We start from the raw sequence: 22,097 nt of genomic DNA on the forward strand, positions 1-22,097 counted from the left end.
AAACGCAGGTGCATTTAAACAAGGAAACACCTGAAAGACTGTAGCTCACTGCTGCTCCTTGATAATGTATACGTTTCTGATTTAGTTTAGTTTTGGGAATGCACAAGGACAAGGGTGGCCTATTGCGAAAATCGAGCTAAAAAGTGTTCATTCAGCAGCTGTTAGTCAATTTAAATTCCTGGGTCTGTGTGAGCTGAACTGGAAGAAAATGACCATATATCCAAGCCAGCTGGTACATGATCCACTGAGATGATGGTTATATGTGTAATATTTAGCTTGGCCCATAGAACAACACTCCAACGTTTATTTCTAAATGGCTCTTTGTTATTGCCTCAAAAATTGTATTTTCACGGTATGAGTCACATGAGTAATCATGTCAATTACTGTGCGCGGCCATATGTGCGGGTGAGAGAAATATTTATTGTGCTAACCTCCTATTACAGCTTCTCAGTCAGGCATTTGAAAAGATATGTAAACACACAATCATCGGTGAACACTACATGACGTCATTCCCGATCAAAGAGCAAGTTGTGCATTTGATTGGAGAGCCTCAACCATCTGTCCATCTTTGTGTTTCACGTGTCATTTGGAAATTTGATTGATAAAAAGATTGTTCTAGCATCAACTGCCGCGTCTCATGAGACTATATGAGAATATTTCAGCTTTGGGCACCGCTCTGCTGAATCTCTGATTTTTAAATGGATAAAAGTAAGTCAAATAAACCTCAGATTGCTACAATAAGTGTCAAATGTTTACATTCTTATAAAATATTGCTTGTGTTAAAAATATGGAATGACAGGTTAAGTCTGTTTTACCTGAAGTCAAGATTATTTACGAGCGGTGTTGGTGTCAGCAGAGGGAAATATGCATGTTATATTATATATTATTTTGAATCATTATTAATATTTATTTAGTTCTTTGTATTTTTTTATATATATAAATGTATTATTATTATTTATATAACACATTGTTTATTATTATTATTAATAATACTAGTATTTATTATTTTGAATCATTATTCAAATTAATTTACTTCTTTTTATCGTTTTTTATTATGCAAGAGTATTATTATTATTTATTTAACACATTGTTTATTGATATTAATACTAGTATTTATGATTTTTAATCATCATTAAAATTAATTTACTTCTTTTTATTGTTATTTATTATTTTTATTGTTTATTTTTATTTATATAGCACATTGTTTATTATTATTATTGTTATTATTATTAAAGCTAGGATTTATTAATTATAATCATTATTTTAAAAAATGTAGTCTTGTCTTGTATCGAAACTAAATGAAACAAAACAAAAACAAATCGTCAAAAACAAAAACAGACAAAACAAACCAAAAACAAACAAAACTAAACACAATGAAACAAAACAAAAACAGACAAAACAAAAATAAACGAAACAAAACCGTCCAAAACTAAACAAAAACAGACAAAACAAAACAAAAACAAACAAAACTAAACATAATGAAACAAAACAAAACTAGACAAAACAAAATTAAAACAAAACAAAACTGTCAAAACAAAACAAAAACAGACTAAACAAAACAAAAGCAAACAAAACTAAACAATGAAACAAATCAAAACAAAAGCAGACCAAACAAAAACAAACAAAACTAAACATAATAAAAACAAAACAAAAACAGACAAAACATAAGGAAATGAAAAAAAAGTCAAAACAAAACAAAAACAGACAAAATTAAACAAAACAAAAACAGACTAAACAAAATAAAAAAAAGACAAAACAAAACAAAAACAGACAAGACAACATTTATCTTCATGGCTACTGCAAGTCTGAAATCTGTGCAAAAACCAACTTCTACAGACCAACATTGCTGGTCTATAGAATGAGTAAATGAACATCAAATTTTCATTTTTGAATGGACTATCCCTTTAGCTTTGCTACATACATTCAGTTTGTCTATGAACTGTGCACTGGTGCCAAGATTGGGTAGGAAAAAGGTCTGTTTTTCATATTAAATCCAAAAATGTGTTAATCCTTAATTGTGTCCTTAATACTTTCTGCATGTCCATCGTTGGCTACTATGTTTCATAAGCAAACATGGTCCCTACGCTCTTCGCATGCAAATAACAATGTCTTAACGGAACGGCAGGAAACATAAGTTGATTAGCAGCTAATGTTTCTCCCAGAGAGACCATCAGTCTTCATCAGAGCCCCTACTCTCCCTCAGCTCTGAGAGCATATTTGGACAACTGAGTTTGGTTTACGCTGGGAGTGAAAATATATAATAAACACACAGATTAAAACTCTTTTGATGCCGGAGGCTTGAAATGCTGTGATTTAGTGCTGCCTGGAGATGTGATTGCACATGAAACAAGGGTGATGACGCTTCTGCGGGCCGGCTGCTTTTCTCTCAGTCCGGATTTGACCTCAGATCAGTCCGACATTACGGATTCAGGAGAATCATTTGAGGAGATCTGAGGTCTGAGCAGAGCTTCATGGGCCTCTGACTGACTGAATGCAGTTGAAGTCAAAATGATTAGCCCTTCTGTTATTTTTTTTCTTCTTTTTTATATTTCTCAAATGATGTTTAACAGAGCAAGGATTTTTTTTCACAGTATTTTCTAGAATATTTTTTTCTTTTTGAAAAAGACTTATTTGGCAAAATTTTTATTTTGGCAAGAATAATATTGTTTAAAACCTTTTTAATGTCAATATTTTTAGCCCCCTTAGACAATTTTTTTCCCGATTGTCTATAGATAAAACCATAATTATAAAATGATTTGCCTAATTACCCTAACTTGCCTAGTTAACCAAATTAAACCTTTAAACTGCACTAATTCATTAATTTTATTTTCGGCCAACTTATCCAGCACATGGTTTACACAGCGAATACCCTTCCAGCTGCAACCCATCTCTGGGAAACATCCATACACATTCATTCACTATGGACAATTCAATGTACTGCATGTCTTTGGACTGTGGGAGAAACCGGAGCACCCAGAGGAAACCCATGCGAACGCAGGGAGAACATGCAAAACTCCACACAGAAACGCCAACTGACCCAGCCGAGGCTCGAACCAGCGACCTTCTTGCTGTGATGCGACAGCACTACCTACTGCGCCACTGCGTCGCCGCCAGAAAAATATAGTCAAATATTATTTACTCTCATCATTGCAAAGATAAAATAAATCAGTTATTAGAAATGAGTTATTAAAACTATGTTTAGAAATGTGTTGAAAAAATCTCCTTCCCGTTAAACAAAAATTGGAGAAAAAAAACACAGGGGGCTGAATAATTCAGGAGGGCTAATAATTCTGACTTCAACTGAATAAAGTAAATTGTTTATTCGTCAGATCAGTGCTCATTTTAAGATCATTCTTATTCAAATGCTCCTTATGTATGTGTATTTTATGTATGTTTATATTTTTACCACAATAAATATATTTTTTTATGGAAAATGTAGTTACTAAAAATATAAAACCAAGTGAACATATTAAATGTTTTGCTGACCAATGGGTGAAATCTAGTGGTTTAAAGGATAATGATAAATTATGAGAATTAAAAGGACAAATATTCAAATTGTAGGGCTACACTGTGATCCATGCCATTAAATAATTATTTTTGCAAAATTTGCCTGACACAAATTTTTTTTAATTTATGAATTATTGTTACTGAATGACATCTAACTGGATGTCCACTGTAAAGCTTGATGGGGGAAGTATTATGCATATTTTTGCCCCCCAAAAAGATTTACATAATTCATTCATTCATTTTCCTTCAGTTTAGTTCGGTTCAGTTTATTTTCCTTCGCCACAGCGGAATGAACCGCCAACTTATCCAGCATATTTTTTACACAGCGGATTCCATTTTACACACTCATTCACACACATACACTATAGCCAATTTAGTTTATTCAGTTCACCTATATTGCATGTCTTTGGACTGTGGGAAACCAGAGCAGTCAAAAAAAATAAAAAAAATAAATGTGAACACGGGGAGAACATGCAAACTCCACACAGATATGCCAACTGACCCAGCCGGGGCTCAAACCAGCAACCTTCTTGCTGTGAGGCGACAGTGCTAGCCATGCTGTGCACTTTATTTTATTTGTTTTGTTTGGTTGTTTGTTTGTTTTTAAGCTTGTAAAGGTCTTTGAACCAAATAAATTTTTGTTGACTTATGTATTATAGATCATTGTAGGTTAAAATAAACAAATATTTTTTTAAATAATTTTTTTATGATTTATTTTACATTTTACAAACATATTAAACATCTCCCATAGAATTATTTAAAATAAGTAAATACATAAAAATAATAACAAAATAAAACCTAATTTCACAACTAAATGAGGGACAGATGTCTACATTTATGCGATAATCTCAACGTTACAATTCGACTAGTTACAAACTAGTCAGCGCAATAGACAATTGCAGGGCTATTCAATTGGCGGCCCGAATCCAGCTCCCGAGGGAGTTTGTTCCGGCCCTCAAAATAGTTTGACCAAGAAACTAAAATAAATTTAGTTCAGTCGAAAAACGGCCGCTATAGTTATGAACTTATGTGCGTCTGTTTAATACAGCGCGAGCTGCAGAGGCGCAGAGCGTGAGTCACCATAAGCTAGTGGTGCGGACAGCCGAAAGACTTTGGATGTTTTGTAGAAAATGCCTTTTGTACACTGCACTGTTGTGATACAAAAATCATATAGAAATCAATGGGACCCAGAATGCATTGCACTGTAGTTTGATTTTAGCCACACGGGGCGTATCGTTAAGATTGCCAGTTGTAAATTAATTAGCTCTGAGCGAAAGTTTCGTGAGGAGATTGGAGCTATAATCGAGTAATGTTCCATTACTGTGTTACTTTACTCTGACAAAATGATCTGACAACATGATTTCTTCACGCAACATTAACGACCTACAGGATCTGATGGATCGCTCTATTTTTGGTAATGTTCAATGTGTGCTTAGTATGCTTGGCTAAGAAGGCTAACGCGCCTATGTTACCGTTAGCCTTGACAGTTTTAACATTTTAAAAATTGTATGGGTGTAAAATAATAACTACAAACAAAACTAATGTTCGGATACTGTCCACAAAAATCGACAGTGAATAAGGTTTGATAAACTTGGCAGGACCATTTCTGTCAAAGTGTATTTCACTTTCTGAAATTATATGAAGTGGCTTACCTTAATAATATTCAAATATTTATAACTTAACTTAAATGTTTTACAACTTTAAAATATTAATTGTTACAAAATTATATTTATTGCCTGAAGTTTAAAAAAAAGTTTAAATAGGCTATAATTATTATTTTATATATTTTTACCCCAAAAATATACCTAAGTATAATACACTAAAATCCATTTACTTTAAATTGTGCTAAACACATTTGTGTTTTAACGGATAATAACGTTGTATTAATATTCTTTTAATTATTATGTTGTTATGCATGAAGTATTGAAAAAATTATTACTCTGTTTAGTTTTATAATTTGGTGAGCCTTGTAAGCTGTGTTTAATGCAATTAAACAGTTTGTAAGGCTGAACAAATTAAGTTACGTGTATCTTAAGTTGAAGCGCGTTTCGTCGTTGCAAAACGAGCTTCAGTTTATGAGACATGTATGTGCAGTTTATTAACGTTGATATACACACATATTAAAGATTTACTGATGGACATTTTCGTGAAGCTGATCCTCGGATTCTAAATAGAACGCGTTCTAATGACGTGAGAGCTGCGGCAGATTTATATGCACGTACTTTATTAGAATTCTTTGTTGGGTGTTCTGGCGTTGGTTGTGGTTAGTGGTTTTTGTGCAGTTTGCGATTTCTTGATTGATTTACGGTTATTGATTCACGGTTTTGACACTTTTTTCGGACTTCGACTACGGCTTTGGATTTGCGATTTCACTTTGACACATTCGGACACGGTTTTGGATTTCCCGGTAACGACCCTTTTCTTCTGACTTCGACTGACGGCTTTGGACACCCCTTGGATTTGGTTAACTCGGCAAAACCCCAATAATGGGAGTTTTATCCGTGTGTGTAAGTATAAATTTTCACACAATATAAGGCCTACTAGTAATTAACAAATGCTAACTCTTAGTAAAGTATTTAATGTGTGTGTGTGTGTATGTGTGTGTGTGTGTGTGTGTGTGTGTGTGTGTGTAAATATAATACATTTCATGTTTGAACGTACACTCATAGTTATAATAATTCACAGTCATTAGACAGCTGTATGTGCACTCACTTTCTCGTTTCTTTTTCTTAACCCTCTTTCTTGTGCAGGAGGAAGCACCGAGCAAGGTGTTTGGTGTTCCCTTGTCACATCTGAGAAAGACCGGAAGGATGAGACAGGGGCTTCCTCTGGCCTTCACACACCTGGTGAGCTTCCTCGAGAAGCATGGTGAGTGCTGGCTTGATGTTTGACTGTGTTTCCAAGTGTTTGTCACGCATCTGACAATGTATTTGTGACATATGTGTTTAGGCCTTAGTACCATAGGCTTGTTCAGGGTTGGTGGGACAGTATTGCGGCAGTATGAACTGAGGAAATGTTTTGATCGTGGAGGCTTCCCAAAGATGAACATTGAGGATGTTCATTCCTCAGCCTACGTCTTGAAACATTTCCTCAGGACTCTTCCTGGTGGTCTTATTCCAGAGCCATTCATGATTGAACTGCGGGAAGTGTTCAAGAGTAAGTGAAGGTTTTGTGAGCTTGCTCCACATCAAAATAGATTTATCAAATTGTTGAACTCTGGAAATATTTTATCTTGCAGTGTTCAGACTTAGCAAACGTCACAAGGCAGTGAAGAAAATACTGGATACCATTCCAGAGGAAAATTACAATATCCTCTGCTCTCTAACGTTCTTCCTGTCCCGAGTGGCTGCCGAGAGTCATTTCAACCGCATGACCACCACCAACCTGTCCATAGAATTTGGGCCGATCATCTTTCAGTAAGTATTTGTATATCTGTATTTAGCTGATGGTGTCTGTATGTTACAACATCGCTTAAAGTCTGTGTGAAATGGAGCTGTCAGTCATAATAGACCGTTGTGTGTCTGGTACATTTATTCATGTAATAAGTTTTTGTTATGTTTGTGTGTGTGTGTGTGTGTGTGTGTGTGTGTGTGTGTGTAGTGTTCCTCAAGGCCCCACAAAGCTTGAGGAAGAAGAGATGTGCATCAGCTTCACAGAGTACATGCTGGACAACCTCAGACATCTACTGCCCAATATGTACCCTCAAGCATCTGCCACCAAAACAGCAGTAAGTTTACTTGTGTTTTTTTTCAAATGATACCATCTGTGTGTCTGATGGGTTTTTGAATTGAATCAGAATGGTGGTAAACTGATAAAAACGATGATAGATCATAATTTTGGTTTGCTTTACTTTGTGTGTTTGAGGAGGGAGACAGTGTGTCTGAGACGGGAGGGGACTTCACTCCTGAAAAGTGTGTCCAGCAGGTGCTTCTCACAGAGACAAGGTACTGAATAAAAACACACACTACAGACTGTTACTGCTTACATACCTCATATAAACCCCCACAAATGCACACACATAGGTTTATATTGGTGTATTGTGGAAAGCTAGTCATTCATATTCATGCTTGTGATGTGTTTGTTTTTTAAAGCTCAAAACCACCAAAACTTGGTCGACTTGGGCGTCTGAGAAGACGATTTTTGCAATTTTGGCGAAGGAAGGTGCGAAGTGAAAGAGAGTGAAGAACCCTCTTGGGCTGGTGATGTTTAATGCAAGTCTCCACAGCCAGTGAGAGACTGAGGGATGGTAAGGGGCACCAGTAAATAAGGGGGCCAGTGAGGGTCACCAGAAGGCACAGACGTTGGTGAGGGTCACCAAAGGAACCTGAGGGCTGGTGAGGGTCACTGGAAGTCAGTGGAGCCGATGAGGTAAACTGAAAGGGAAACTGGTGAGGATTTCTTAATGACACCAGTGCGATGCAGTGCTGTGATGCTCATCAGAAAACAACGCATGCTGTTGAGGATCACTGGAGCTGCTGGACGTGAGGTGCAATCAAAGATTTGATTATAAGGACAAAGACAAGGCAGATGCTGATTCTGAATCTGACTGAAATAAAGCTTGTCATCTTCAGTCAGTTGGTGTCTTTCTCTTTCTTTATGTCTGCATACTCTTATTGTATACTTAAGGAGGCAAGTTAAAAAAAAATTGTACTCAAACATTCATTATTATTATTATCTTTAAATGCATTTACAACATTATAAGCATGGGTATTACACAACTGTTCACATAAGAACACCCTAAACCTGATAAAGTACCAGCAACTAACTGCATTAATATTTTAAGTGTGCAAAATTGTAAAATTTTACCTTGAAATATTTTAATTAACTTTTATATTTAATATTTTTATTAATTATATTAAGTTCTGAAATTACCTTATTCATGGCATTGGGTTTTACACAAAGATAGCCTGGAGCACCATGAACAACATTTTTCATTAGTCTGCTGTTTATATTCTACATAAGTAAATCCATTAAAAACAAAAACAAAAAATCCTGTCAAATATTGCAACTATTACCTTAACTACCAGTGGCGCCTCCAGAAATTTTGCTGGATGAGGCCACAACAAATCTTGGGTGTGCCCAATTTAATTTGCGATATAAAAATGTTGTCGAGCTTGATTTGTGATGCTATTATTAAATGACAATAATTACCAGCGTTGGGGGTAACGCATTACAAGTAACGTGAGTTACGTAATATTACTTTTCTAAATAGCAAGTAAAGTAACGCATACCTTTAGAAGATTAAGTAATACTATTGGAGTTACTTTTTTAATGTAACAAGTTACTTCACTAACTAGTAATAACTAAGAATTTGCTGAATTAAAATTAGTGTAATCATGTCGAATCACACTTAATGAGAGAATGAGCTCCCCGTGGAAACAGACAGAAACCAAGATGGCAGAGCCTTACATTTCAGTGATGGAAGAATTCTTATAGTTTTTAACACATGGAAGAAAAGGGGATAGTTACAATAGAGATTGATTTTACTGAACTAATAAGACACAAATACAGAAGTAGCAAACACATTGCTTTCCTCTTTCATTAATCTGGATGCATGTAAAGCATCAAGAAGTAACTCAAAAGTACCATAACACATTACTTTCCATAAATAATAACTAAGTAACACAACTAGTTACTTTTTTGAGGAGTAACTCAATATTGTAATGCATTACAATAACTTTCCCCGGCACTGAGTCAGGCCACTCTTTTGTCTTTATTTATTTCAGAAGAATTGAAAATGTGTGTTTTCAATTGAAAATGCGTGTCTTATCCTTGATCTTAAATTGACTTTAAGAAAAACAATATGAGATGTAGATATAAACATCTATTACCTTGTGAACTTGGGTTGATGGTCAATTTAATGACCTTAGAATAGGATAACTAGCTGCTGACTGACTCCAGAGGGATTGTTGTTGGGGAAGATAAAAGATTGCAAGATTGTTATTTCTAATGTAAAAATGACAATATGCGTGCACAAGCGGAGCAAACCGCTTGTGTCTTTCCAGGCGCACGCAGTAGAAAACATCTCACGGTGAGAGTTGTGTGTGGCTTTCAGTGCAATGTAAACAAAAGATATGTTAGACGAGCTATTATTAAAATGATTATGTATGCATGAACGCAGATGATAACAACAGTTAATCTTAATAGCTTATCTAATATAAAGGTTGAATATACATTAGACGTGATAACCGTGAAACCATGATTATTCTTCAGACTATATAATCGTACAACCAAAATCTATAATCGTTGCATCACTAATTGTTATGCTGTTCAAAACACAACATATGAATGTGTCTGAATGTAGAAGAAGCCTACTTCAGTAATGCACTGCGTTTGTTGTGCGAAATACAACATTTGAATGTTTGTTTAAAAAAAGAAAAGTCAATTGGACAATTCAGTTGTTTTAAAATACAATATATTAACATTTTAATGTAGAAAAAGCCAACGTGGGTGTCTTTATAAGCACAAATACAGCATATGGGCTCTTATATTCAGTTGTGTCATCACTCATATAGCAAGTCATGTCTCTCTGGCCCTTCGTTTGGGATGCTTTTCATGAACCGGCCCCCATGAAAAACTAATTGAATAGCCCTGGCCTAGTGGTTAGTGCACTGACATATGGTGCAGTAGCACTTCAGGGTGTCACGGGTTCGAATCCCTGCTTGGAAACATTTCCTGACCCTTCCCTCTCTCTCCCACTTTGTTTCTTGTCTAAAATACTGTCCTGTCCTCTCAATAAAGGCAAAATGGCCAAAACTAAATCTAAAAATAAAAGACTACAAACAGATGTATTATTATTGTCAAGAGCTATCAAGGGTGATCAGTGTATCAAACTGAAAATCATAATTCTTTAGGGTGAATGTATCGTCCTATTTTATATTGCATTCCTTACTACAAGTTCCATTAATGTATTCACTAACACGAACAATACCTCAATTAAATTCTTTATTCATCTTTGTTTACTTTAATCAATAGAAATAAAGTAACTTGTTATTAGTTTATGTTAACACTGTGCATTATCTAATGTTATCAAGCACAACTTTGGATTTGAATGATGCATCGGTAAATATAGAACTATGATTTATAAATGCTGTACTCATATTGTTCATTCTTACTTCATGTTAGTATGAGTACTTTAACCTAATATTATTAAAATATTGTTGTAAAGTGTGACCTTAAACTTAATATTGCTACTTTTGTCATCAAGGAATGAGCTTGAAATGTCATAACATGTAACTACGATAACTGTAATTATATTTTATATTATCATTAAAATCTCTTCAGGACATTTAGCACTACTGTAAGATGAAACCCTTGTTTATTATATAAGAACGCTTTAATACTTTGTCTTATATAATGTTTACAAAAAGTATTAAAAATGTACTTTAATCTTTTTGTTAAAGGTACTGGTTTCAGAAAATGGTATTTTAAAATCTTAAGGCAGTATGGGCTGAATCAACGGAATCAAAATTAATGCAGGTTTCTGTCATTTTCTAAAGTAGCAAATAATGACTTCCAGTGAGCCAAACAATATATGTTTGTGTGACAGAAATGTGCCAGTATTTTTAGTAGGCAACTTTTATGGAACTGTAGACCTCTGCTTTAAACTCAATGCACCTTCATTTGGCTCCTCTCACGGCAGAGCACTTGTGGTTCCAGCCACAGAAACCGTGCTCTATTTCCAGTCAAAATAAATGAAAGAGAAGCAGCAATCCACTCTTGGGTGTGATTTTTTTTTTTTTACAGTTTAAACACTTAGAAAGATAATCTCTCTTCCAGTGTTTATTTTAATATAATGCTTGAGAAGGACAGAACACAAACGGAGAATGTTGTCATTAAAATTCTCATCCAGCTCTGTGCTCCATCAGCTTCATGCTGTTGAGAAAACACTGGCCTTCTGTGAGACTGCTTTTGTGGTTACCAAAATAATCAAACAGACACTGGTTGAGCCAGAATCCAGCATTTTCTTTATTCCATAACTGGATCTTTGCAGAAACTAAATTGAGAATGTATAAATCAAACACAGACTTTTATTTTGTTTGTTGCATAGAATCTCTATTGTAGTTTTTCATCTTTATTTCTTGCTCTTTTTACAATGTAGATTGTATCAAAGAAGCTTAACAAAGATGAAGTTCTAGTTCATTTTATTAGTTATTTTATTCTGGTTATTTTGGTTGTGTTTTGGTGATTTTTTGCAGAGCATGGTTGTTGATCTGTGGGTGGGTCTAAAATAAAAGGAATGCTGGTGTATATTAAATTTTTATTCAACTTTATTATTTTATTTATGGTTGAATGAGTTTTTCTTTTTTTGTATTTTCCATTTTCATGTTATTTTAATTATATTGTTAGTAATTTGTTATGTTTGTTTTATTATTTTGAATTGTACATTATTCATTTAGCTTAATTTTTTAGCTATTATATTATAACTGAGGTATTATTATTATAACTATTTGTTAATAGTTTAGATTAGCTTTAATATGTAGATTTTGCATTATAACTTTGGATAAATTTTTAGGTTTAGGTTTTTTGAAAGGGCAGAAGGTGAGGAGTTGGTTTTAGTTTTTGTAGTGAAGTTTAATACAGTATAATATAGTAATTAAATCAAAAATGTATAAATGAAACAGACTTTAATTTTGTATGTTTGTATGTTGTATGTTTTTTACAATGTAGATTGTGTCAAAGCAGCTTAAAAGATGAAGTTCAGAAAAATTTTATTCATTCAAAATATCAATAATAGTTAGAATGATTTTTATCATTTTCTTTATGTAAAATAGTTTTTTTTTATTGTTCCACTGAAGTACTATTGTTTTCTGAATTGAATTGTTAGTTATTATTTTTGTCTTTTTGCAATTTAATTCTGATATTTATGCATTATTTGTTATTTTATTAGTATTTTTATTGTGTCTATAAAGATTTTAAATTTATGTTTTGTGTTTTTATACAAGTTTTATTATATTAGTATAAGTTTATTAATGTTTAAGTCAATATTATTGTTATGGTATCGTGGTAGAATAATTTTATTTCATTTTTATTACATGTTATTATTTTATTTATGGTTGAATAGTTTTTCCTTTTTGTATTTTACATTTTCATGTAAATTCAGTTATATTTCTAGTATTTTTATGTTTGCATTATTATTTTGAATTGTACATTATTCATTAAGCTTAATTTCTATTTTTTAAAGTCTATTATGTTATAATACAATTGAGGTACTATTATTATTTTTAGGTTTAGATTTTTTAGGGGAGGGGTTAGCATTGGTAATAATTGTTAATATTCATTTTTTATTAATAATTTTAGTTTTTGTAGTGAAGTATAATATAGTATAATATATTAATTAAATTGAAATGTTTAAATGAAACAGACTTTTATTTTGTATGTTGAATGTTGTGTGGTATCACTATTGTAGTTTTTCATTTTTATTTCTAAAGCGCTTTTTGCAATGTAGATTGTGTCAAAGCAGCTTAGCAAAGATGAAGTTCTAGTAAATTTTATTAATTCAGAATATTAATAATATAATGATTTTTATAATTTTCTTAATATAAAATAAATGTATATATGCTATTTAATTCTGATATTTAAGCATTTTTGTTATATTAATATTATTTAATGTGTCTAGATTTTATATTTATTGTTTGTTTTTTGTGGGTGAAGTTTTATTTATTGAGTTAAATGTATACATTTTAAGTTAATATTATTGTTATAGTATCATAGCAGAATAGGTTCTTATTACATTTTTATTCAATTGTGTTATTCATGGTTGAATTAGTTTTTGTATTTTCCATTTTTACGTTAATAGTCCTAATGTTAACAATATTTCTGTTTGCATTAATATTTTGAATTGTACATTTTTCATTTAGCTTGATTTCCATTTCTTTATTTGTATTTAAAGTTTTTTTATGTTGTAAAATAATTGAGGTACTATTAGTTTTATTAATATTAAGTATAATAACTTTGTTAATAGTTTGGATTAGCTTTAATATGTAGTTAGTTAACTTTTTAGGTTTAGTTTTTTTTTTGGGGGGGGGGGGGGGCAATTGTTATTAGTGTTGTTAATATTTATTCTTAAACATTATTAATAATGAATAATATAGTATTACAATACATTATGACACGTGAGGGCACAATTATCTAACAATATTAAGAATGCAATTACACAGATTTTGTTTATGCATTTGACATATAGTGTGTAAATGTTATGGAGAAAAATCAGAAATGGCTATTAAACTATTTTACACCACCTTTTTCTGATTTAACTCACTAAATCTGTATCTGTTAAAATAATTTTCAAAAGCAATATCCATAATTCCTCAATATTGTAAATGATGTTATCCACAAATTCAAATATTCTTTGCAGAATCTTAAAGATCACCTTGGAGGGAGCAGACAGTGTTTCGTTATGGTCATGGATGGCAAACGCAGGGCTGTGATCCAGCAGAGCCCTCGACTGCTCCATCTAAGGAGCCCATCTGTGAAGAGGAGGACAGATGGAGGCAGCAGATTGAGAGATGTAGTCTCTTTCTCTCTACAAACCTTCAGATGGATGACGCTCTATTTACACGTCTGACCAAAAGAATCCTATACACAGGAAATGCTTGTGGATGTGAGTTCCTTATTTATTTCCACAAGCATTCCTGATTTGCACTCAGTGAGGCTTAGACCTTTCAGCTCAAAAACCACTTATGGCTATATATGGTGGCAAGAAATACATGTGGTGGACAACAAGTGCTTGAAATATATAGACTATGAATAGAAAGAAATCCCATAATTTGTTCATTTAAAATACACTGTTTTGTTTGAGTTAAAGTCAACAAAGTGTCACTTCCACTCGTTTATTTGAAAAATTGAGTTCTCAGATCGTCCACAATACAAATCAATGTTTGTTTTCTTCCCACAGGTGAATGTTTAAGCAGTAAATCAACTTTGAGTTTTTGTCTATCTATAGTTTAAGTTGTAGGAGAGGACAGGAACAACAGCTATTTTTCAAGTAGCCGCTATGAGGAATGCATAAAACCCTTCTTCATATAAACATTAGCATTTTACAAAGACATCTGTGTTCGGGATGGGTTGCAATGAGTGTGTTCTTGATCATAGTGCACACATCATCATAATTAACTACTGTTACAGTTTACAGAGCGGCCACCCATGTTGAATTCCATAAGGACAACAATAATAGAAGAAGAAAAAACTATCTTGTGATATCTAACCATCGTATTGTTACAGTAAACGCGTAGCAACTATGCTTTTTATTACCATTTGTAAAAACACAATTTTACTACAAACATGTGATTAATGTATGGTTAGTCTAGAAAATTATGGGTAATATACTGTAGATTAAACCCTTCTTTTGTTGCTCTCTTTTGTGGTTCATTTTCATAAGGGTTGATATTTGTTATGCTTTCGTTTGTAATTAGCCGTTAAAAAAACAAACAAATATGCTAAAGACAGAATGTTACCAACACTGACATTTTCCAGAAATAAAACTAGTTATTGGTACAAAGGAGTCATCAAAAGAATAGTTTCTCATCCGTTTTCTCTGTTAAGCTCAGTATTTTGTCAGGACAGGTGAGAGACAGGTAGGAGCAGAGCGGGAATCCGCGCGGGTACAGCTGTGGGTGCGCGTGTGCGATGAGCGAGGACGCGAGCGCGTAACCGCGGGAATCCACGGAGGCTCCTCCAGCAGCTGCGCACCTCCGCTGGAACTGGTTCTCCTTTTTTGACAGAATGCTGTCAATGCTAAACTCCTTTGCCTTGTCTGTTGTTTTCCTTGGGTTTGATTCTTTAGATTTGGCGTCTCCAGATTGCGCGCGTCCAGTGTCACTCTTCACGGGCACACGCGTCTCGCTCGCGCTTGAAAGCGGTGTGTGAGTGTTTACAGCCACCGTGCTGCTCCGTTCAGGTGTCGTGCATCTCGGGAGGGAGACAATCGTGGTCGAGGATGCCAAACACCAGTCTTTGGCGGATTCTGAGGCTACATTTTCCTCTTCGTTTTGAGGTTGGGTGTCGTTCGACTTCTCCTTAATATCTCTTCCAGGATTTTGCTTGAGTGGAGAGACTTTCTCTGATTGGGCACCTTGATGGAGTTTAAAGCTCGTCACCCGAGTTCTCTTGTGACCGACTTTGGTGTCACCTGTGTCCTGAGTCCGGCACTTTCTCTTCCGCCGCCGGTAGTTTCCGTTCTCAAACATGTCCAGGCATTTGGTGTCCAGCGTCCAGTAGCTGCCTTTGCCCGGTCGCCCCTTCTCTCTGGGCACTTTAATGAAACAGTCGTTGAGCGAGAGGTTATGGCGGATTGAGTTCTGCCAACCTTGTTTGTTGTCGTGATAATATGGGAAGCGGTCCATGATGAACTGATAGATCCCGCTGAGGGTCGCGCGCTTGTCCGGCGCGTTCTTGATTGCCATGGCGATGAGCGCGATGTAGCTGTACGGGGGTTTTTGTGGAGGCTCCTGCCGGCCAGACGCGAACCCCAGCGCGGGGATGATGCCTCCAACTTCGCCACCGTACACATAGATGAGGGAGGAACCGGACAGGCCGAGAGCCGAGGCAGCCACGCCGGACTGCGGCACGGGGCTGTGGTATAAACTCATGACTTCGGAGGACAGATTCAGTCTGGGGAGATCGCCACCGGTGTGTCCGCTTCATGAGTCCGAAATGTTAAATAATTGTTGTCCGTTTTGCTGTTTTATGTTGACTTAGCGCTGGAAAATAAATTGTCTATGATAAACACTCGTTGTGTTCCCTCAGCCCACCCACATTAATTAAAATTTCATTGCCGAAAGCCTCGAGTCTCTCTCTCCCTCCGCGTGTCCCCTGCCCTACCAGCCAATGGTGTGCTCGGTTATTCCTTCATTTGTTTATAGAATTAGTCTGTTGATAAGTCTGCCCACCCAAGTTGAATCAAGCTGTGTTTATTTGGAAAAATTTCCGGGCACCCAATACATAAACGCACTGATCTGATGTTTGAAATATCACGTCCACCCTTAACGCTGAAAGTTGCTCGCACAGAGAGAACAAGCAAACATGACAGAGTTCTTTCTGGGAGTTGCTTTGGGTTGCAAGAAAAGAAAACAAAGCAGGCTATGTAAAGGAAAACAGCTTCATTTCGTTGCAATTCAGAGAGTGGATGCCTTAAGTGACATTCACGTATTTGCTAAATACATTTACACTAGTTTAATATTTTTGTTTTAGATTAATCTGTTACAACGTTAACCACAGTGAATGATATTGTTTGACTACACGATAAATATGCAACTTATTGCAATTTTTATTTAAAATTGACAGTTTAAAAGTGACAATCTGACTGGAATCATAAAAGATAATTAAAATGTATAAATATGCACTTCACCATTTGCAATATTAATTAAAATACAATGCTTTATTAAACATTGTTTTATATTGTCAAATATTAAAGACAATACATAGGCTAAAACTATTTTAATAAGTTTTGTAAAATATCTGAAAGATCTAATAATGTACATATACAATGTGCATTTAAGAAAGAAACTTGCACTTTTAGAGAAAGTTTATTATTATTATAAGTAAAATAAGAATTGCCTTGATTAAAAATAAGTAGCACAAGACTAATGAGGAAAACAGTATCCATAAACCTTCCTGCATAAATCAGCACATTTTTTGTCTCTTATTATTCATTGATTTTGCTGAATCCATTAATATAAATTTTACAAAATAATGAACAAACCAATTAGGAAAAATAAAAGAAGAAAAAAATGCTATGGAAAAAAATCTAAAGTGTTAGTGTTAGTAAAAATAAGACATTGAATTTCAATAAATAATAACAAAACAAAATTTAAATAATAAGGTAAAATGGTAGGCTAATTCTAGAATTCCCTGAACAAATCATAATTGGTATTTATCTTATTATTTATCTTTTATTAAAAAGTTATTTTTATTAGTATTTTATGTTTTATTCATTCAATAACTCATTTTCGGCTTAGTCCCTTTACTAATCTGTGGAATGAACTGCCAACTTATCCAACATATGTTTTACACAGCAGATGCCCTTCCAGCTGCAACACATCACTGGGAAACACCCATACACACTCATTCACACTCATACATACGGACAATTTAGCCTACCAAATTCACCTATACCACATGTTTTTGGTCTTGTGGGCCGGAGCACCCGGAGGAAACCAACGCCAACTCCACACAGAAATACCAACTGACCCAGCCGGGGCTCGAACCAGCGACCTTCTTGCTGTGAGGTGATTGTGCTACCCACTGCACCACCATGTTGCCCATTTTATGTTTTATTTTAATTCTATTGCATGGTATTGTGACTTCTGCTGATCACGTGCTCTTCTTTAATTTTGAACTTTAAGACATCCTGTGGTCTGTCACTCAGACCTTTCTGTCAACCCTAAAATACAATGCAGTACAGTGCAGATTATAAAATACAGAAAAAACAAAATCCTGTTATTATGGATTGGTGTTCACATGTGCTTTAAAGTGTTTTTTACAATAACAAACTGCCAAACTTAAAACAGTAGTATTATAGAATTTAAAGACTAAATAAAATAATGATGTAATGACTTGCAAAATGATCACTAAATTATTTTATCTTTTTTTTTTTTATAGAGTATCTTTTCCTTACTGTATCACATAAAAATCTTATCAGTTTGCTAACAATAGATAAAAGACCACTGATATCCAAAAAAGGAAAACTTGGCAGGCCATTAGGATAAACTGTATTATTTGTGGATGCACGCATGATGCTTTATATTATGTATTTTCCTGTTTATAGGACCGAGAGGGATTATAACAACTTTACAAGTGCACACAGCTGGCCTGTGATTACATTACGCATTTGGAGGTTTCTGTGGATAAACTTAAAAGTTTTTTTTTTCCTGAGTTTGTACTTTCCCTCTGAAGATGGTGATTCATAAAGTTGTAGACTAAAAATCCAGACACACAAGCAGTACGCAGTCACTTATACTGTAAGTCCTTTACTTGCTGTTAAGCACATAAAGAGGTTGCTCAATCGTATAGATGTGTAGCTGTATTTATTTAGGAGGTCTAAAATATCACACTTTATAGGTTTCATTAGTTAATGTATTTACTAAGATAAACGAATTATGAACAATACAGCATTTATTAATTATAGTTCGACATTAACTACTGCGTTGGTAACATCCAAATTCATGCTTGTTAATATAAGTTAATGCACAGTAAGTTAACAACCTAAGGCTGTGGTCACACTGCACTTTTCGCCCCATAGATTTCCATTTAGGGCTGGGCAATATGGCAAAACTGCAATCTTGATAATTATTTTCCATATTGAACAATAACGGTATATATTTCGATATAAGTTGTTTATGCTTCCAGATTTAAAAAAGTATCCCAACAAAGACTGAAGCCACAAAAATTAGAGTTTTTGACACACTTTTGATTCTTATTGTTGCACATTTGTGCTGTTTGATTGGCTTAAAGACCAATACAAAGTATAAAAGTCCAGAGCTTATCAATTTTATTGACAAAAATTATATTGCGATTCGATATATATCATTTATCGGCCCAGTTTTATTTCTATTTATATGCAAGCGAATGCCACAGATCGGAAAGGCAATCTTGTGCGACAAGTTTTGCAGTTCGCAGCGTTGCAAAGTTCAAGCTTGGTGAATTCTAACTTGCGAAATTGCATCATGTGACTGCGTGAGACCAATCACAGATCAAAACATGACCTCTCTGTTCAGAAATGTAAAATATGGATCATTCGCTCATTTTTTTGTAATGTCTAATCATCTTGTTTAACCCCATCCCTTTTCACAGCACCATACAACAGAATTTTGCATGCACAAACTCTAGTGTGACCACTGCATTACAATGAACAACTATATTTTCATAAACTAACGTTATAAATAATAAATATGTTATTTGTTTGGTAATGTTAGCAAATGCATTATCTGACAATAACTACTGCAAACTAACTAAAGTGTTACCAAAACATCTATATCGCATTATTCTACCTTATAACACAAAAAGCTTGGCCTTTTTAGTGTTTGATCAAAAAGATACAATTTATGGTAACACTTTAGTTTAGGTCAAAACTCATGCTATTGACTACTGGCTTATTATACCTGCCTATTATTAAGTTATTAACTGTTCATTAGCAGTTATGAAGTATTATTATTCTGCATCCCTAATCCTACCCAAAACCTAAACCCAACTTCTACCGTACTATTAATAAACAGCTAATTAGCCGTTTATTAAGCTAGGAGTGTTAATGGTTTGTTAATACTGTGAATTGTGACCTAAACTAAAGTGTTAGCCAATGTATAAATCCACAATATCTTGCATCATTATTGACAACTTTTAAAACTATTATCATTTTATTCAAGTTGTCTTACTTCAGCATCTGTCTTCTGAAATCAACAAGGAGAGAAATGTGGTTTTTGATTGTTTGTATAAGTGAACACAGATTTTTCTGTTATTTTTAACCGTTAGCAACATGTGTTAAAATTCCTTACGCTTTGTTTTATTCATCATGTTCCCATCTGAAGGATAAAAACAAACCCTGCGAAACAGACTGGCAAGGTTTGTTACCAAACACAATAAATAAAATCAGGGCCAACAATGTTTCCACAAACAATGTAATTGGAGTTTTGATCTGGGCTATTGGTGCAGAGAAAGTCAAATTATTCACAGAGCTTTCGCAAATCATTCACAGCGTCTCGTTCTGCCTTTTCAATCAATTTATGTCAAATGTGAATATATTGCATGGCGTTCAGAAGAGCTTTCAGAAGTATTTATCTTTCATTCTATTTGGACAGTTGTTGTTTATAAAGCTACTTACAAAGCTACCTAATTACGGGAAACGGCCAAGTGAGACATTATGGGGTTAAATGGGGTTTGTGCAGACACACAAAAGCATGATTCATATAGTAAATAAACAATAGTTTGTTACATATACAAACTTTCAGAAAACATGCACACACTGTACCGCACATGAACTGGCACGAGACCAAATCAAAACGGTTTAGGAGGAGCTTTAATAACCTTAAGTTATCTAAATTGTAAACGTATTTACACATATAGCCCAATTTTCATTTAAAGGTTTGAATATTTTATACCACACAAGATAAAAACTCTTCAGCATTTGGGATTTGTTGATATTCTGTTCTATTTGCACACATAGGCATTTTGTTAAAGCTCTTTTACTTTTGTTTATTGTACTGTATACACACAAGGATTCATGCAGGATGCTAAAAACTTTCAGATGACCTTATGACAAATAAAGCTAAACTCACAGAACATTTCAATTCAGTTACACACAGAAGAGAAATACATTCTATGAACATTTTATATTTTTGAGAATAAATGATCTCAACGCCATCTCTGTATTATCTGTCACCTGTTGTTACGCAAGATATTTCAAGTCATTCGAGGCCTTCAATAAACGACGCCATCTGGTGGCTTTTTTATCAGTGTTCTCAATCTACAACCTTTTCAAATTACTGTGTTCATTGGTGTGGCTTTTCCTGTATGGGACCACCACAATCTCAATTTATTAATTCAGCATTCAGAACTAGCCTTTGGGGGCAAATGAACAAGAACATGACTTTCATCTTTGTTCCTATCATAGCAGATCCAAATATTTCTCTTTGACAAGCAAAGTAGACCTAATTAAAGATATTTAATTATTTGCAGCACTATACATTCATTCATTTTCTTGTCGGCTTATTCCCTTTATTAATCTAGGGTCGCCACAGCGGAATGAACCGCCAACTTATCCAGCACGTTTTTACGCAGCTGATACCCTTCCAGCCGCAAACCATCTCTGGGAAACATCCACACACACTCAAACACTACGGACAATTTATCCTACCCAATTCACCTGTACTGCATGTCTTTGGACTGTGGAGAAAACTGGAGCACCCGGAGGAAACCCACGCGAACGCAGGGAGAACATGCAAACTCCACACAGAAACGAGCAAAGGTTCGAACTAGCGACCTTCTTGCTGTCAGGCGCCAGCACTACTTACGGTGCCACTGCTTCGCCCTGCAGCACTATATACTAGTGTTTTTAGTATGTTTTTAATATACTATATAGTGACTAAAAAGTCTTTTTTTTGAAGTCTTTTTCAAAAGCTTGTTATGCAAACTGATCTTAAAAATGATGCTACGTTTGAGTACAATTTCAATAACAATCGCTACTTGCTATATTGTGATAAATAATTTACGATGGGAGCCTATAATAAGAGCCTAAAGCACACCTGAGATGATAATGCATCCACAGTGTGATGCTTTTTTTTCAGGTAATTTAATCAGCAAGAGTCCATTATTCCAATTTCACTGACTCAAAAAATATTACTTTTTTTGTTTGGGGGGGGGGGGGTTGTTTTATATTCAATCCACTTAAGTTTGTAAAAACTAATAAGTTAACTTATTTTCTTCATGTTGTCCCAACACAAATCAAATGTGTGGAACCCAGCATTTATTGCAGTATATGGCTAAAACACGTCAAGACATTGTTCAGATGTTGTATTTCATTTGTCGGATGTTGCCTTTGTTATTAGATTAGATTCAACTTTATTGTCATTACACATGAACATGTACAAAGCAACGAA

At 34.4% G+C, this 22,097-nt stretch overlaps 2 protein-coding genes across 4 annotated transcripts in view; one reads left to right on the forward strand and one right to left on the reverse strand.

Annotated features, from left to right (window-relative positions):
* The window catches only part of foxl1 (forkhead box L1), a 42,254-nt gene that overhangs the window by 19,001 nt on the left and 1,156 nt on the right, over window positions 1-22,097 (reverse strand). Inside the window, exon 3 of one of the 3 annotated variants that reach the window (XM_073928995.1) lies at window positions 14,324-16,389. The exons of 1 other annotated variant lie outside the window; for it this stretch is intronic. In XM_073928995.1, coding sequence (XP_073785096.1) covers window positions 15,015-16,097 — 1,083 coding nt within the window. In that variant the 5' untranslated portion in view covers window positions 16,098-16,389 and the 3' untranslated portion in view covers window positions 14,324-15,014. 3 annotated transcript variants of the gene reach the window in all.
* Window positions 4,314-8,143, forward strand: si:dkey-102f14.7. The gene is made up of 7 exons (XM_068214842.2): window positions 4,314-6,014; window positions 6,258-6,375; window positions 6,457-6,663; window positions 6,746-6,923; window positions 7,108-7,234; window positions 7,372-7,451; window positions 7,599-8,143. Exons 1-7 carry the CDS (start codon window positions 5,994-5,996, stop codon window positions 7,687-7,689), a joined length of 822 nt encoding a protein of 273 aa, XP_068070943.1. The 5' UTR covers window positions 4,314-5,993; the 3' UTR covers window positions 7,690-8,143.

The sequence above is a fragment of the Danio rerio genome, chromosome 18 (genome assembly GCF_049306965.1).
Source record: "Danio rerio strain Tuebingen ecotype United States chromosome 18, GRCz12tu, whole genome shotgun sequence".
Taxonomy (NCBI): domain Eukaryota; kingdom Metazoa; phylum Chordata; class Actinopteri; order Cypriniformes; family Danionidae; genus Danio; species Danio rerio.